The sequence below is a fragment of the Fusarium mangiferae genome (genome assembly GCF_900044065.1).
Source record: "Fusarium mangiferae strain MRC7560 genome assembly, contig: FMAN_scaffold003, whole genome shotgun sequence".
Classification (NCBI taxonomy): Eukaryota; Fungi; Ascomycota; class Sordariomycetes; order Hypocreales; family Nectriaceae; genus Fusarium; species Fusarium mangiferae.
Genome location: NW_024573923.1, coordinates 2,604,568 through 2,620,316, shown reverse-complemented (window position 1 = coordinate 2,620,316; position 15,749 = coordinate 2,604,568). Strand labels below are relative to the sequence as shown.

General features: G+C 51.3%; 4 protein-coding genes across 4 annotated transcripts; 3 read left to right on the top strand and 1 right to left on the bottom strand.

Moving 5' to 3' along the window:
- Positions 1-326: 326 nt before the first annotated feature.
- FMAN_04291 (related to sodium-calcium exchangers) lies at positions 327-3,486 on the top strand (the record flags this gene model as incomplete). Its single annotated transcript, XM_041829016.1, has 2 exons — positions 327-3,103; positions 3,156-3,486. 2 exons carry the CDS (start codon positions 327-329, stop codon positions 3,484-3,486), a joined length of 3,108 nt encoding a protein of 1,035 aa, XP_041679822.1.
- A 1,064-nt stretch (positions 3,487-4,550) lies between these two features.
- FMAN_04292 (putative phosphomannomutase) lies at positions 4,551-5,475 on the top strand (the record flags this gene model as incomplete). The annotated part of the gene is made up of 3 exons (XM_041829015.1): positions 4,551-4,655; positions 4,707-5,164; positions 5,223-5,475. 3 exons carry the CDS (start codon positions 4,551-4,553, stop codon positions 5,473-5,475), a joined length of 816 nt encoding a protein of 271 aa, XP_041679821.1.
- Positions 5,476-5,761: 286 nt separating this feature from the next.
- Positions 5,762-9,459, bottom strand: FMAN_04293 (uncharacterized protein; the record flags this gene model as incomplete). The annotated part of the gene is made up of 3 exons (XM_041829014.1): positions 5,762-6,243; positions 6,344-6,987; positions 7,037-9,459. The coding sequence occupies 3 exons, from the start codon at positions 9,457-9,459 to the stop codon at positions 5,762-5,764; spliced, it is 3,549 nt and encodes a 1,182-aa protein (XP_041679820.1).
- Positions 9,460-11,954: 2,495 nt separating this feature from the next.
- On the top strand, positions 11,955-15,348 carry FMAN_04294 (uncharacterized protein; the record flags this gene model as incomplete). The annotated part of the gene is made up of 2 exons (XM_041829013.1): positions 11,955-12,750; positions 12,800-15,348. 2 exons carry the CDS (start codon positions 11,955-11,957, stop codon positions 15,346-15,348), a joined length of 3,345 nt encoding a protein of 1,114 aa, XP_041679819.1.
- Between the last annotated feature and the right edge of the window lie 401 nt (positions 15,349-15,749).

The following is a 15,749-nucleotide window of genomic DNA, read 5'->3' as shown; positions in this document are numbered from 1 at the left end:
AAGATTCTCGATCACCGATCCACGATTCCCCCCTCGGTTAAGTTAACGTGGGAATGGGGCATGCCACGGGCTTGGGAGCATGTAACGTCAAAGATACGACGGACACTTTATTCAACCTTTAAACCTTACCTTATCTAGCACTGAACCCAATTCTTGTTCTCCAAACATTTCCTCTGCATCTCTCCGACTCCCCTCACTGGATCGCATCTCAATCTATATTCTTAAGCTTCATAAGACCCGTTCTTGTTCATTGTTTTTCTTTCTCTTTCAGGATCATAATGGCATCCAGAGAAGCTACTTCATGACATGACGATACCAGCTCCAACATGACGAATACCACCCCCTGTGGGCGTCTTTGCCCCATCCACGAGACTGCCAAACGTCCCAATGCGACTCCCAAGCGTTTCCCCAGAGGCAGCCGCTTACAGTCTCGCCCTTTCTATACTACGGTCCTCCTTCTATCAGTCTTGACTGCGTATTCATTTTTGTCGCATACAACCTTCGCGCAGTCCGTCTCGAATCGCGCGGCAGATCCCGAGCTGCTCTTCAAGCGCAGTTCCTCTACGGTCGAAACACCCGAGTGCAGTCAAGTCCACGATGCTGTGGACAAATGCGCCTTTGTGCGCAAATACTGCAACGATGATGATGCCGGGCTTGTTCACTACATTGAACTGTATTATTGCTCTTTCGGCAATGCAAGACCCGTCGCATTCACAGCCCTCGTGCTTTGGCTGGGCCTCCTCTTCACCACCATCGGCATCGCTGCAAGTGATTTCTTCAGTGTCAACCTAAGCACGATAGCGACAGTTCTTGGCCTGAGCGAGAGTCTGGCAGGCGTCACATTTCTCGCCTTTGGCAACGGGTCTCCCGATGTGTTCAGCACCTTTGCAGCCATGGGCTCTAACAGCGCCAGCATGGCCGTCGGAGAGCTGATCGGCGCGGCAAGCTTTATCACAGGTGTCGTTGCTGGTTCTATGGCATTGGTGAGGGAGTTCCGTGTCGATCGGAAATCATACACACGCGATATTTGCTTCTTCATCCTTGCGGTCGTCTTCACCATGATCTTCCTAGCCGACGGCCACTTGCACTTGTGGGAGTGCTGGGTGATGATAGGGTACTATGGAGTGTATGTCGTTACCGTTGTAACATGGCACTGGTACTCTACGAGACGCAAAGCTAGACAACGCAGAGAAGGCGAAGCGCGCAGCCACGTGTATGCAGCCCTAGGTCACTCTGGGGACGAGTTGGCCGGCGAGCCATATAGAGACGACCCAGATGATGCTGGCTCGGGCCCTGGCACTGCGCACGCTACGCCGCCTGATATCTCGCTCCTTGAAGCCGGACCCAGAATCGAGGTTGACGGTACGCCTCAGCGAGCTGGAAGCGACACATCTAGTGAAGACCATGATCGCATGGTTGCGGCCGAGGTTGCCAGCAGTATGCGGGTTCTGCGAGGCCGTGGAGTTCGACGAAACACAATGACGCCCATCCGACCTAGTCTTGTAGGTGCACTGGAATTTCGGTCTGCTTTGGCGCAGCTACAACGCGAGGGCAATTTACAGCTGTCCACGATCCCAGGAAGGAGCTATTCGGATTATCATGTGCACAGGCGCAGGCAGACCACCGCAACAATCGCGGAATCGGCTCAGTCTGATGGTCAGCTGGACCCCAACACTGGTGAGCACGCACCCATAAGGAACAGAGCGCTCTCTTCTGGAGACGTCCCAGTTGGTGTGCCTGCTCACCCGGACCTACACATTCCACGCCGCAACGGATCCGAGCCGACGTTGTCCGTTCCTGGCTCAGCAGCCAGTGGAACGAGGGCATCAAGCCCCAGCCCATCCTACACTGTAGGGGGAAACTTGGCAGCGCCTCCCGTCGGTCCTCGTGGGACCACCCACGATGCGCCCCCGGAAGACCAGAAAGGACAGCTGCTGACTCCCGAACTTCGCTTGCAAATACCTTCCAGCCGACGTAGCAGTTACAGCGACCGCTCCTCGCCTAACACGCCTTTCCCTATGTACAGTGACTCGCCAGCACTGCTTACACCCAATTACCAGAATGACCCAATTGAGTTCGTGTCGCCAGGAGGAGTATCACCCAGTACCGTTGCACCGGGTCCAGCGAGCCGTGAGACACCCTTTGCCGACTTGCAACTGACAGTCGATGCACCGTCACGTCCTGTTAGATGGTGGCCTTATGCCGTACTACCAGCTCCCCATGTCTTGTGGGCAACTTTGTTCCCTACATTGCAAGGCTGGAAAGAGAAGACGGCATGGGACAAGTTTGTCAGCGCCATCTCTGTCCCAAGTATCTTTCTTCTGGTGGTGACTTTACCCGTCGTAGACTCGGAAACAACAGACGGCGAATCATCTATCCTCGAGGTACTCAATGACCACACCGATCATTACCATCACGATCACCAAGTTGTTGGGCACATGGCTCCGCCCATATCGATCGAGCGCTCGGCGATTGAGCCAGAAAGGGAATCGGAATGGGAGCGCTATCGTAGACACACCATCACAAGCCGTGGCAACGGTCACGTGGGCCTTGCGACAACACCTTCTACAGCACATGCTGCAGATGGAGATACTCTGGCTGCCTCGCAGTTCTCTCTGGGTCCACCAGCTATAGTGGCGAAGCCAGCTTCAGATTTCCATTCCTCCAGCAGTGTCAAAAATGACTGCACAGGCTGGAACCGATGGCTCGTGGCGCTACAACTATTTACTGGCCCCCAGTTTGCTGTCCTTGTATTGTGGGCCAATACCTTGGAGGACTGGGAGAACCCTCATAAAGCTTTGATCCGTATGGTGCTATACGCACTCCTAGCATCTCTCATTCTTCTCGGTGTCTTGGTCGTTTTCACGTCAGAGGACAGACCCCCTCGTTATCATTACATGCTTTGCTTCATGGGATTCATTATTAGTATTGCTTGGATCTCAACCATCGCAGGCGAGGTTGTAGGGGTCCTCAAGACAGTTGGTGTTATTTTGAACATCTCGGAAGCGCTATTAGGTCTCACCATATTTGCTGCTGGCAACAGTGTAGGGGATCTAGTCGCTGATATTACAGTAGCACGGCTCGGGTATCCCGTCATGGCTTTGTAAGTACAGGAGGGCTTCCTTGGAGCACCGAGAGGCTAATATGACATCTAGATCTGCTTGCTTCGGTGGCCCTATGCTGAACATCCTTCTGGGGATTGGTATCGGCGGTGCCATGATGACAATCCAGAAGGCAAACAAGAAGCATCGCAAGAACCCCAGCCATCCCATCAAGTACAAGCCTTACCGCATACAAGTCGGTGGGACGCTGATGATCTCAGCTATCACACTGCTTGTCACGCTTGTGGGCTTGCTTATTGTTGTGCCCATGAACAAATGGATCTTGAGTCGCAAGATTGGATGGGGACTGATCACTCTCTGGGCAGTGAGCACAATCGTAAACGTGATCGTCGAGCTCACTGGAGCTTGGGGTGAAATGGCCTAGTCTGCCATGAACTTGGTTGGGTTTACAAAGGCGTTTTTGTCTTATTCATACATTCTTTGAGCGACTGTTTAGACCAAGCAATAACACGACTTTGCGGTTTTTTTAAATAATTTTTTTGACGAACGAGAGCTGTTTTCAGAGGTCCTGCCTGACACAAGTGTATATAGGGATATCCATCAGGTAATGACCATTCATCCATCCCGAATTTAATCCTCGTTCACTCGTTCACCGAGCTCACCTCAACTGAGGGACCCACTGGTTGCTGCGAGCTATTTAGCGGTGAGACTGGGCGGAACAGGCGGCCCACTAAAAAGTTTCCTTGCACTAGTGGAGGTTGTGAAGATCTTTTGGTGGAGGGGCAGGTAAGGTACCTACCTAGGTAGTGTCAGAGGGGTCATCAGAAGGCCAGGAGGGGTAACAAGGAGTGGAAGATGAGAGCAACGAATTCTCAGTCCAGAGCTTTCAAAACAAGAGGTAACCAATCTTCTTTATATCTTTGTTACTTCTCAGAAGTTTCAACCGTCATTGATCGTCTAGTTATCATGGTCCTTAGAAAGTGTTGTTTCCAATACCAATGCGTCCATAACCAACAGTGGACCAGCCCCTGGATCTTTAGCGGTAAAGGTGGCCCAAGGGTTACTTTAGAAGACCTTTGAGAAACCACAGCAATTCACCTCATTTTGTCTGCAGACTGTTGGTCCCATGTTGTTATTTCAGTGACTCTGCCGGGATCTACCTATATTACAAGCAAACTTTTTTGAATCACCAAGAGCAGCACCTTGGATCCAATATCTGTGGAACCTGAGGTGTAAGGTACCAAGGTAAGGTAGTTCGTCGTCAAGTCTGCCCCGCATTGAAATTCGTCGTACATGCTCTGTATAGTACCTAGTAGGTACTACCTACCTTAATCTAGCTCCCCATCCCTGCCCCACCTTCTCCCATCCATTTGTTTAGGTAGGTAGCATCGAGTTCCCTCCTCAACACCAAGGATCTCCCCTATCTCACCTTGTTCCTGTACCGTACAGTCTCGGTTCTCTCCTTTCCCAGCTACAACTGCACTCGCAATGGCACTCGCATCCCCTCCCTCGTACACACCTCTCCAGGAGCGTCCTCTCAAGGACACCATCTGCCTCTTCGATGTTGACGGCACACTCACACCCGCGCGCCTAGTACGCTCAAACACCCTGCTCTGAATCCCTTCCAATCGCTAACCCGTACAGGATGCCTCGCCCGAGATCCTCGACATCCTTCAGAGACTTCGCTCAAAGTGTGCTATCGGATATGTTGGTGGCTCGGACTTCGCCAAGCAACAGGAGCAGTTGGGCAAGCCCGCCGGACAGCCCGTCACCGCCCTCTTCGACTTCTGCTTCTCCGAGAACGGCTTGACTGCCTTCAAGCTCGGCGAACCCCTCGAGTCGAACTCCTTCATCAAGTTCATTGGCGAGGAGCAGTACAAGGAGCTTGCCAACTTCGTCCTCCACTACGTTGCTGATCTCGACATCCCCGTCAAGCGCGGCACCTTCATTGAATTCCGCAATGGAATGATCAACATTAGTCCCGTCGGTCGTAACGCCAGCACTCAGGAGCGAAACGACTTTGAGGCGTTCGACAAGGACGCAAAGGTCCGGGAGAAGTTTGTCGCTGTTCTCAAGGAGCGATTCGGCCACCTCGGCCTCACGTATGTTATGACCCCTAATCCGCCATCGCACGCTGATTTCTGACATTCTCACGAAAAGCTTCTCCATTGGTGGCCAGATCTCCTTCGATGTGTTCCCCACCGGGTGGGATAAGACTTACTGCCTCCAGCACCTTGAGAACGAGGCCAAGAAGCCTGACGGTATCGCCTACAAGACCATTCACTTCTTTGGCGACAAGACATTCGAGGGCGGCAACGACTACGAGATTTACACCGACTCTAGGACAACTGGCCACTCCGTCACCGGACCTGAGGACACCATGCGTATCCTCAAGGAACTCTTCGATCTCTAAATGCATATTTGGGCGTTGGAATGAGATTTAAAAGCATATATACACAATAGAAACGAGATCAAGAAACATGCCATGTTTTCCATGAACATCCTGCCAAATGTGGTCGAAATTGACCCGTCTCGTAGCCGCATATAATGCTGTAAAGCTCGACAAACTGAAAATCAACAAGGTATCTTTGATGTATATATATATGTCTTCGTAATATCGTAGAAACGCTATATGTGCAATATAAATGGTGAAATCCAATCAGTGCTCTTGCCTAGAAATCCAACTACCATCAACTGAATCATCGTCCATATTCCAAATGAGGGATGATGACAGGACCATATTTAGTTGGTGCTGTGAAGGCTCCATCACCCTGAACAACAAAGTCGACGGCCAGGCTCACCTTGGACAGGCCCTGTTGCGAGCCGTTCAGGCTGGGGTTAGGGCTGAACGGTGTCTGGGGCACTGCTGCCGCTGCGTCCTGGTCGTATGAAACAAAGGCGACGTAATTTCGACGACCCATGAGCTTTTTGAGCTCTCTTGCGGCACCACTGGCATCAGAATGGAAGATCTCCATCATATCTTCTTTTGTGTCCGACACCTCGTGCGTTGACTTCTTGCCATTCTGAGGTACGTAAAGCGTCTTTTGGTTGTGCAGCATCTTGAGCACATAGTTGCTCTGAGGTGCCGCCACGATAGGGGATGAGATGATCTGGTACATGGTCTTGTGGTCACCTGGGTGCGTGGGGTCGTGAACCAACCCAGCTCCTGAGGCATTGACGTCTGCAGTAATGTTAGCCTGAAAATCCCAAGAACTGATTTGTGGTAGTCGACTTGCCTCCAGAGAGGAAGGTCATTCTAATTCCCTTCTGTTGCGAAATACCCTGCAGAGTTCGGATCAGGTATGTTCTCTCTAGGTCCTTGGTGTCGTGAGTCCACATATCCTTGAGCACTTCTTGAATATCAAGCTCGCCAAACTGATTCAAGACATTACCCATGAGACCAGTCTTTCCGACAGCCTTCTTCACCTGCGAGAAGCCTTGTGCAACCACATCTTTACCGCCTACTACGCCTGCAACGGAGCTCGTGACCTTACCCAGAATGTTGTAGGTTGTGTTGACTGCCTTTTTGCCCGCAGCCATTGTGTTGGCAAGGCTTTCCACAGTGTCAAGGCGTGGATACACAAGTGGTACCGAGATCATCCAGATACAATGCTGCACGCTTGGTGGAAGTGTAGCAACTTTGGGGAAGATCCCTTGGTATGTAGGGCCTGCCATTACTTGGGCGTGGGTACGCTCGGATCGGCAGTCAGGGCCAACAACCACCACAGCCGGTCCGAGGTACTTCACGAAATGCCAACCAGTTCCAGTGATGGTGAATATATCGTGATCGGTGCTGACGTTCCGTAGCATCTCGACAGTGGTATGGTGCTGAAACAACAGGTACATATCTGTTGCAATTCGTCCAATGTTCTTGAACATGGGCGAAGATTGCATATAGTCTGGGTATGAGCCATATCCATCAAAACTATTCGGGTCAGTGCATCTAACAGACTAAATGATAACAGTGCACTTACATATCGTGGTCATCAATCTGCAAAACATGGGGGATTTGCGCAAACGCCTCACGAAGAAATGGTTGATCAAAGTGGCTAGTGTAGTAGTGGAAGTATGCGTGTGCGACATCCTCTTCATGCCGCGCTGTCCACTGGACGTTCTTCTTGTTGTCACGTCCACTCATGGCAAGCCACTGCTTGAGGAGAGGGACTTCTTTCCACAAACGATCACCGTAGATCTGGTCTCCTAGCCCTAACTGAACATGAAAGCCACCACAATCGACATTCTTCTGAAGGACGTCCTTCCACATGAATCCAACCCCGCCAAGCTTAGCTCGCTCGTTCTGTGAAGTGCCTGCAGCGAAATCGTTGCCGGAATGTGCAATAAAGCGCCAGCTAGTCTCTTGACGCCCAGCCACCACGAATTCATAGCGTGTGCAGCCAAGGTGGGAGGTAACTGCGTATGTCCAACGCTCAGTACCAGCCTCAGACATGGGCAGTTCTAAATCATATTTATAAAACTTCCATCTTTGGTGTGTGAAAATTGGGCGAGGCTCGGCTTGTCGTGGATTGGGTGCCAGGTCGTGGCTTAGGTGAATATGGATTGTGGGTGGTTGAGGAGCGTCTGTCACAATCAGAATACTACCCAGCCAAAGGCCCTTCTCGATATCCATGTTAACATATCGTAGATAGGGGCCAAAGTAAACACCATTCGTAGGTTGGATTCTATACATATCAACCCCTGCGCTCGGCGGAGGACCGGTAAACCCGGCGGCTGTGGGTGTTGCTGAAGCCGCCACACTCATGATACTCTCAGCATAACCAGGGGTATGCGGTGGGAACATCGGGGAGGCCATGGCTTGCTTGCCAAACATCGGCGATGCCAAAGGGTTTCCATAAGTCGAAGCGGTTGGCGAGAGAGGAGCTTGTTCATGAGATATGGGGTTTGGTCCCTTAGGAAACTCCCACTGTGTAGCCTGAGATGCCAGATGAATGTAGTAGTATTGTCCGGAATTCTGATCCAAATGAGCGATCCACCCCTCAGGCAAGGGTGGAGGTGAGGCAGGGTTTTGGGGTTCAAAGGTCTGGGCAGGGGCAACGACCTGCTGCTGAGACGGTTGCCCATTCTGCTCAGGGTGCGGTTCATTCGCAAACGCAGGGTGAGGGTCGTTGGCAAACGCAGGATGGCCTGGGTGCTGAAGAGCAGGTGAAGCAAGTCCACCAGCAACAGTTGAGGCTGCAGCTACTGCGGCGGCCTTCGTTGGCGCTGTCGATGCAGTCACCTGCTGGTTGGGTTGAGCACCGGCAGAACTTGAGCCGGCTTGCTGGGGCCGTTGCTTCTCGTTGGGATAGGACGAGTTTCCACCAGGGTTGAGGCTCGAGTACGCAGGAGGGGGCGAGTTAGTGTTCATACGTTGGAAGTCTTGCTCCAACACACTGACTTGGGCCTGGCCCTGCCCTTGCCCTTGTGGCTGTGGCTTTTGTTGTTGCTGCTGTTCGGGTTGTGGGGGAGGACTAAACGACTGATGTGATTGTGCCGGACTCGAAATAGCATTCATGCCCTGGTACACAGTCGGAGGACCGGATGGTGCTTGGTCTGGGGTCTCGGTCGGTGTCCATGGTCGTTGAGGAGGAGGCTGGTTTCCGTACTGCGCGAGTCTCTGGGAAGCGGCCGCACTGGGGGCGCCCAGGCTGTTAAGGGTAGCAGTTCCAGAGATACCAGCGGCGGCATAACGGGCCTCGATAGCATCAGCCGGCGCCTGTCCTGGCTCCACAATCGGGGTTTCGGGAGGGGGAGGCGAGCCACGGCTTGCCCGGGTCGTTGAAGTCGAGGCAGTTGAAGCAAAGCGATTTACCCCCTGGTCATTCATCTTGAGTTGTTGGACAGCGGCAGGCTTGGCCGGCGCATTGCTTGATGAGCCAGACGCAGCACCAGGCGGCGGATAGTACGTCTTTTGATAGCTTGGATAATTGTTGTTAGAGGAGCCAGGGCGGTGGCTATCGGCCAGAGGACGCTGAAAAAGATCGGTGTCGGCGTCAGGACTTGTGGGAGAGCTGATGGGTTTTGGGGCAGCTCCTCTTCGCTCAGCGAGACCAGGTTTCTTTCCTGGTGGGCTGGTTTCTAGTCGAGGGCTGGTGTCGTTGTATGCGGAACCGAAGGGCTTCGCAGGAGTTGGTTTGCGAACGTCGTCGTCGTCCGGGAACGGCAAGGGAGCCGCAGAGCTGGAGGCGCCAGGAGGTAGAGGAAATGAGTGCTTAGAGGCGGGAGATGTGGACGAAGGAGGCGCAGGATATCGGAAAGCAGAGGATCTGCCATCTTTTGCGGGTTGGGGGCTCTGAGGTTTGAATATGCGCAAAGGTTCAACGGTAGGGCTGTCGCAGTCTTCAGGGGCAGGCTTGTTGAGAAACATCTCCTCATCCGGAACACCACGACTACGCTCCATCTTGATATGCGACGGCGCCTCTAATAGGCGACGGAAGATACGGAAGTGAAATGTGCGACAGTATGCGATATGGAAGTTCCCCAATGATGGCGGGGTAAGTGAGCGAGCAAGAGAAGGTCCTGTTTGAGCTTGGTGACGCAGATGACGAGGCGCAAGGGAGGCCGCGGTAGCTGGCCTGTTCTTGATCAACAAGAACAAACTTGAGAGGTCAACAAAACTCTTTGGTGATGTGCCGTGTAGGTTTATCTTGTTTGAGTTGTTGGTTGAGCGGGGTTCGACCGTTTGAGCTGTATCGGCCGAAAATGACGTGGGCTTGTGTGTACCTTAGGTACAGGTAAAGCACTACCTTTGTAGATTAGTACCTAGTCATGCCTTCCGTCTCCCGGGTGGTGGCGTTGGTTGTGCTTGTTTGTACCTGATTGGATCGAGGGGTCCCAGCAAAGTAGGTAATTAGGTCGCAGAAACGGCCGCGTCAGGTACAAAACTCTGATGTTGGTTTCAGAAGAGTGAAAAAGTGTTAAACAAGATTCAGGGAATTCTTTGTAAAGAACAAAAGCGCATGAACAAGAAAAAAATTAGAGAGAAGGGGGAAAGGCAATCAAGAGGGGAAGAGGGTCTCTTCTGCTCAAGCGCCGTGGCCTGCTGGATCATACAGATTATGAGGAGCTTCCAATAGCAATACAGCAGTTGGGAGGCACCCGTTAAAACGAAGTGAGGTGGCGTGGCGTGGCCTTCAACCGCAGGGAACTAGAGGGAACCTATAAGTACAGGGGTTTTCTAGTACCCAAGCTGAGGTACTTACCTAAGGTATGATTGAAACGTAGGCCGTTACTTCACAGAATTAGGTTCTACATGCAGTGCCTACGAAGTCCTGGTAGGTACTTAAGGAAAGCCTGTGTCTTGCTATTTCACCATCGTGGATAAAGGTATCTACCTGTGTAACTATTACCCACTACCGAGGTATTCTCCCGAGCATAACTGATGTAACCGCCCGAGTTGACCTAACAAGACACACCTTTCTTGTCCAGCGGTAACAACTTCAGGGGCATGAAGTGCGTCGATCTCACAAGATAAATATCGAGCTATGTTTCAAAAACACCATGAAGGATGGCAGACTCTGATTGGTTCCACCGAACAAGCTGTAAGCGCCCAAGAGCTCGAGCTAAAGCTTGGAAGCCATCAAAAGCGGGACCTCGGGAAGAGCCTTGCAGGGTTTGGGGGCCAAAGAATAACGGGAGGGTGGGGCATTTGGGGTAAAACCATGGATCATGAGAGCTCTGTAGCTCATCATGGGTAGCGACATAGCCTCGATGCAAGCGCCCGTCCTTGAAGCCAAGAAATGCATGTGACCAACCGTGTTGAATTTCAGGCGGCACCTTAAAGAATTATGTGATAACTACATTATGAGTTTTGTCGAGGTCCCTTACTTCTGTGATAATTAACACTCTTAGCACAACACGAAGTAAATTGCTGGCGCGAAGGTAAGTCGAGTCATTGGAGCTCCAAACATGAACAACTAACCAAGCCAAATACTTGACAGACGCAGATCATGACTTTTTTAAGGCATATGTCAATATGTCAACATGTCAATACTCAGTAGACCCTAACCAACTGGTGGCCTATGCTCCTATTGCCGGGGATTAGCTGATCATTGTCGAGTGGAGTGCAGGAATGCTGTACAAAGGATTGATATGGATGCAAGTAATTACTCTCTAATAGCCTACCAATGCATCCACGTCTATAGTGCTTCCTTCACCTTGTAGGCGTAGGTATTGTAAGGAGGTTACTGGGAAGTACTGAGCGGATCTCGTGATTGAATTGCTACCGTAAGTTGTTGCCTGCTGAATCAGGATCAAGTTCGTAATAGGTGTTTTTTCTGTCTCATTAACATATTTTACTCAAGCAAAGCTCAGATCAAAGTCAACACTAAGCACTTACTGAGGTTGGGAGTACAGGTAAGGTACCTACAAGGCGCACCCGGTTTTTGAATAGGGCTTGGGCAAGGGTTTTAGGGCGTAACAGGCTGCTAATGCGGTCAGCAACCTGCTGACGGTCCAAGACCTACATCTCGATATTATCCTGTTGAAAATAGGATATCAGTCAGGGCAGAAGAGAAATGACTGATAAGCGATTGTAGCCTGTTCAGGTTAATAGGTTGTCTTTTAACAATGACTGGCATAACTAATTGGTTTTCTGTGAGCTGATGAGGCTGATCAAGCCTGTTCAAAATCCCAAAAAAACCTGGCTAAGGACCTGTTCAGAAGGGGGGGTCGCGCGCGAAGTATGTATGGGTCTGGAGTGCCAGTAAGAATTACCTACTAACCTACTAACCTAGAATGAAAGAAATGTGGGTAATTCGGCCACTCAACGCGTCTCAGCTTCTGAGACGCGCTTTCTCCAACGTCACCACCTCGAAATTCACAGGGTAGATTGAACACCCCCTATAGCTACCTAATGGATGCCATTTACAACACTCACAAGTCCTAATCTCCAACATGGCTCCCACTCCGAAATCGAGCGAGAAGAAACAACAGTCACTGACTTCATTCTTCACACCAAAGACAGTCAATGGCTTAGCAGCAGTCTTTGAGAAGCAAAGCCGAGCAGAAGCAGCCAAGTCGCAGTCCCAGTCGCAATCGCAATCGCAATCACAGCCACAGTCATCCAGTAAAGATAACGAGTCGCAATCGCGAAAACGAGCCCCAGATGATGCATTAAAGGAGAATGAGAAGCCTGGAAAGACTCCGAAAAGAGCTAGAGTTGATGACACTCCCGCCAATGAAGACACAAGCACATTTTTCTCCAGATCGAAAGTTGGCGATCAAGAGACCACAGGGACACGGACAGAAAGATACCGATACGACGGCTCCAGTGCACCGGCCACCCAAGATGGTAACAAGAACACGGAACCGATGCTGCATGAGGATGAAGATGCGGAAGAGAGGCGACAACACCAGGAGCTACATAAAAGATTCGTCAAGAAACTCGGCCATCCAGATGCACTCGCATGGCGTCGCAATCTCCAAGATGCTGCACCGGCGGGTGAGGACGAAGATGCCGACGCTGATGAGGAGGATGCTCCAGCCCCTGTAAAGACGAAGAAGAAGGGTTCCAAGACAGGCAAACTCACCCCTATGGAGATCCAGTTCCTTGACATCAAGAGAAAACACATGGACACAGTCCTCATCATGGAAGTGGGCTATAAGTTTCGATTCCTTGGGGAGGACGCTCGCATAGCAGCCAAGGAGCTGAGTATAGTCTGCATTCCAGGCAAGATGCGTTATGATGAGCGTAAGTTGTCATTCCTGTAGCTCTGGGCGCATCATTCTAACCTGTTCAGACCCATCAGAGGCCCATTTAGATCGCTTTGCCTCGGCGAGTATCCCGGTGCACCGTCTTCCGGTACATGCAAAGCGCCTGGTAGCTGCCGGACACAAAGTCGGTGTCGTTCGTCAAATCGAGACTGCAGCATTGAAGAAGGCTGGAGACAACCGCAATACCCCATTCGTCCGTAAGCTCACCAATCTCTACACGAAAGGTACATATGTCGATGAGAATGGTGAGCTCGGCCAGAGTGGTGGTTCGGGAGCCCCCTGGGGCGGTTATCTATTATGCATAACGGAATCCAAGGCCAAAGGATGGGGCACTGATGAGAAAGTCGATGTTGGCATCATTGCCGTACAGCCAGCGACCGGAGACATAATATACGACAACTTCGAGGACGGTTTCATGCGGAGCGAGATTGAAACGCGGCTCTTGCACATCTCCCCTTGCGAGTTCTTGATTGTAGGGGAGTTAACCAAGGGTACCGATAAACTCGTGCAGCACTTATCAGGCACCAGCACGAATGTTTTTGGTGACCGGAGTCGAGTCGAACGCGTCCCCAAAAGTAAGACTATGGCGGCTGAGGCGTATTCCCACGTCACCCAATTCTACGCGGACAAGCTCAAAGAGAATGCCCAAGACGAAACTGCCGCCGCACTTCTCGACAAAGTCTTGAAACTTCCCGAGTCTGTCACCATCTGCCTCTCGGCCATGATTAACCATCTCCAAGAATACGGTCTCGAGCACATCTTTGATCTTACAAAGTACTTCCAGAGCTTCAGCACACGCTCACATATGCTAATCAATGGTACGACCCTCGAAAGCCTTGAGGTGTACCGCAATTCTACAGATCACTCCGAAAAGGGCAGTCTATTCTGGGCCCTCGATAAGACACTCACGCGCCCAGGGCATCGCCTACTCCGAAAATGGGTAGGACGTCCCCTGCTCGATCAACAACTTCTCGAGGCCCGCCTCAACGCCGTAGAGGAGCTTCTCGAGAAGCAATCAACCATCGCTGTATCTCAGCTCGAGTCACTTTTGGCCAACACCAAAACCGATCTTGAACGCAGTCTTATCCGCATCTATTACGGCAAATGCACACGCCCAGAACTCCTCTCAGTGCTTCAGGCCCTCCAAAGGGTTGCAAGCTATTACTCAACCGTCAAGAGTCCTTCTGACGCCCCCTTCTCTTCCTCTCTCCTAAGCGATGCTGTCTGTGCACTTCCACAAATTCTTGACACAGTTGTGTCCTATCTCGAGCGCATTAACCTTGTCGCAGCCCGGAAGGATGACAAATATGGCTTTTTCCGTGATGAATTTCAGACGGAGGATATGCAAGATCATCAACTTGGTATCGCTCATGTTGAGCACGAGCTAGATGGCCACCGTGCTGTCGCCGCTGAGAAGATAAAGAAGAAGACTGTCGACTACGTCACTGTTGCTGGCATCGAATATCTTATTGAGGTACCCAACACAGATATCAAAAACGTCCCTGCTTCTTGGGCCAAGATTTCTGGAACGAAGAAACTCTCACGCTTTCACACGCCCGAGGTACTTCGCCTCATTACGGAACGCGACCAACACCGCGAGGCTCTAGCTGCCGCCTGTGACAAGGCCTTCACAGATCTGCTCGCCTCCATTTCTGCAGATTACCAGCCTCTTCGCGACGCCGTATCTGCTCTGGCGACCCTCGATTGCATTCTTTCACTCTCTAAAGTTGCCGCTCAGCCAGGCTACTCTCGACCCTCCTTCCTCCCATCAACCGCCGACCCAACTATCTCTATTACCAACGGCCGTCACGCTATTGCTGAGCATACTCTTGACGGCAGCTACATACCGTTCTCTACCAGCCTCATCCATCCTTCACCTCTCGCTCACCTCATAACTGGCCCCAACATGGGTGGTAAGTCTTCTTTCGTCCGCGCCCTAGCCCTTATAGTTCTCCTTTCTCAAGTGGGCTCGTATGTCCCAGCCGATGCCTTGTCTCTCACCCTCTGTGATGCTATCCATACACGAACGGGGGCGCGCGACAATCTGTTCGCTGGTGAATCTACATTCATGGTCGAGGTCTCTGAAACAGCCCGTATCCTTCGATCAGCCGGCCCCCGAAGTCTGGTCATTCTCGACGAGCTAGGCCGCGGTACCAGTACTCACGATGGTGCCGCCATCGCTCAGGCTGTGCTGCAGCATGTCGTCACTGAAACCCGTTGCCTAACACTCTTCATCACGCACTATCAAAATCTGGCGCGGGTAGCTGAAGGTCTAGATGGTGTCAAGAACGTTCACATGAAATTCAAGGCAGAGAAGGGAGAGGATGGCGAGGAACAGGTCACGTTCTTGTACGAAGTTGGCGAAGGTGTTGCTCATCGATCTTATGGCCTGAACGTTGCGAGGCTCGCTCGTATTCCCAAGAAAGTCATCGATGTTGCTGCCCTAAAGTCGGGGCAAATGGAGCAAGAAATGAAGATTCGTCGCTTCAGGGGTGTTTGCCGTGCCTTGTCGGACGTGATACATGGAGGGCCGGATCATCTTGACCAGCTTGTATCGGGCATTGAACAATTGTAGATAAGATCACAACTTTACTAAGTACTGTTTGGGGACTCGATAGAGGAAAGAAATATAAACCCAATGTCAGAATGACTAATTTCCCATAAGATGCTTACCATGTCTTCTGCCTTGAACCCCCGTAACTCCAATGTCAAATGATACGTCCGTCTCCCTCGGACACCAAAGTCCCACTAGTTATTCTTTTCTCATGACACCATTTTATATGCCTCCTCAAAGCCCCAGATTCTCCATACTGATCGTCTGAGCGCCGTTAAACATTGTCCCAAGTTAATCGAAACTCCTAATTGTGTCCCCACCCGGTACCATTTTGTTGAAAGTTCAAAAAGAAAAATAGAATGTCAAAAACGCGAGTCGGTAAAAATAGGCGTAAGGAGTCGTCTGGAACATGTACAGCATTT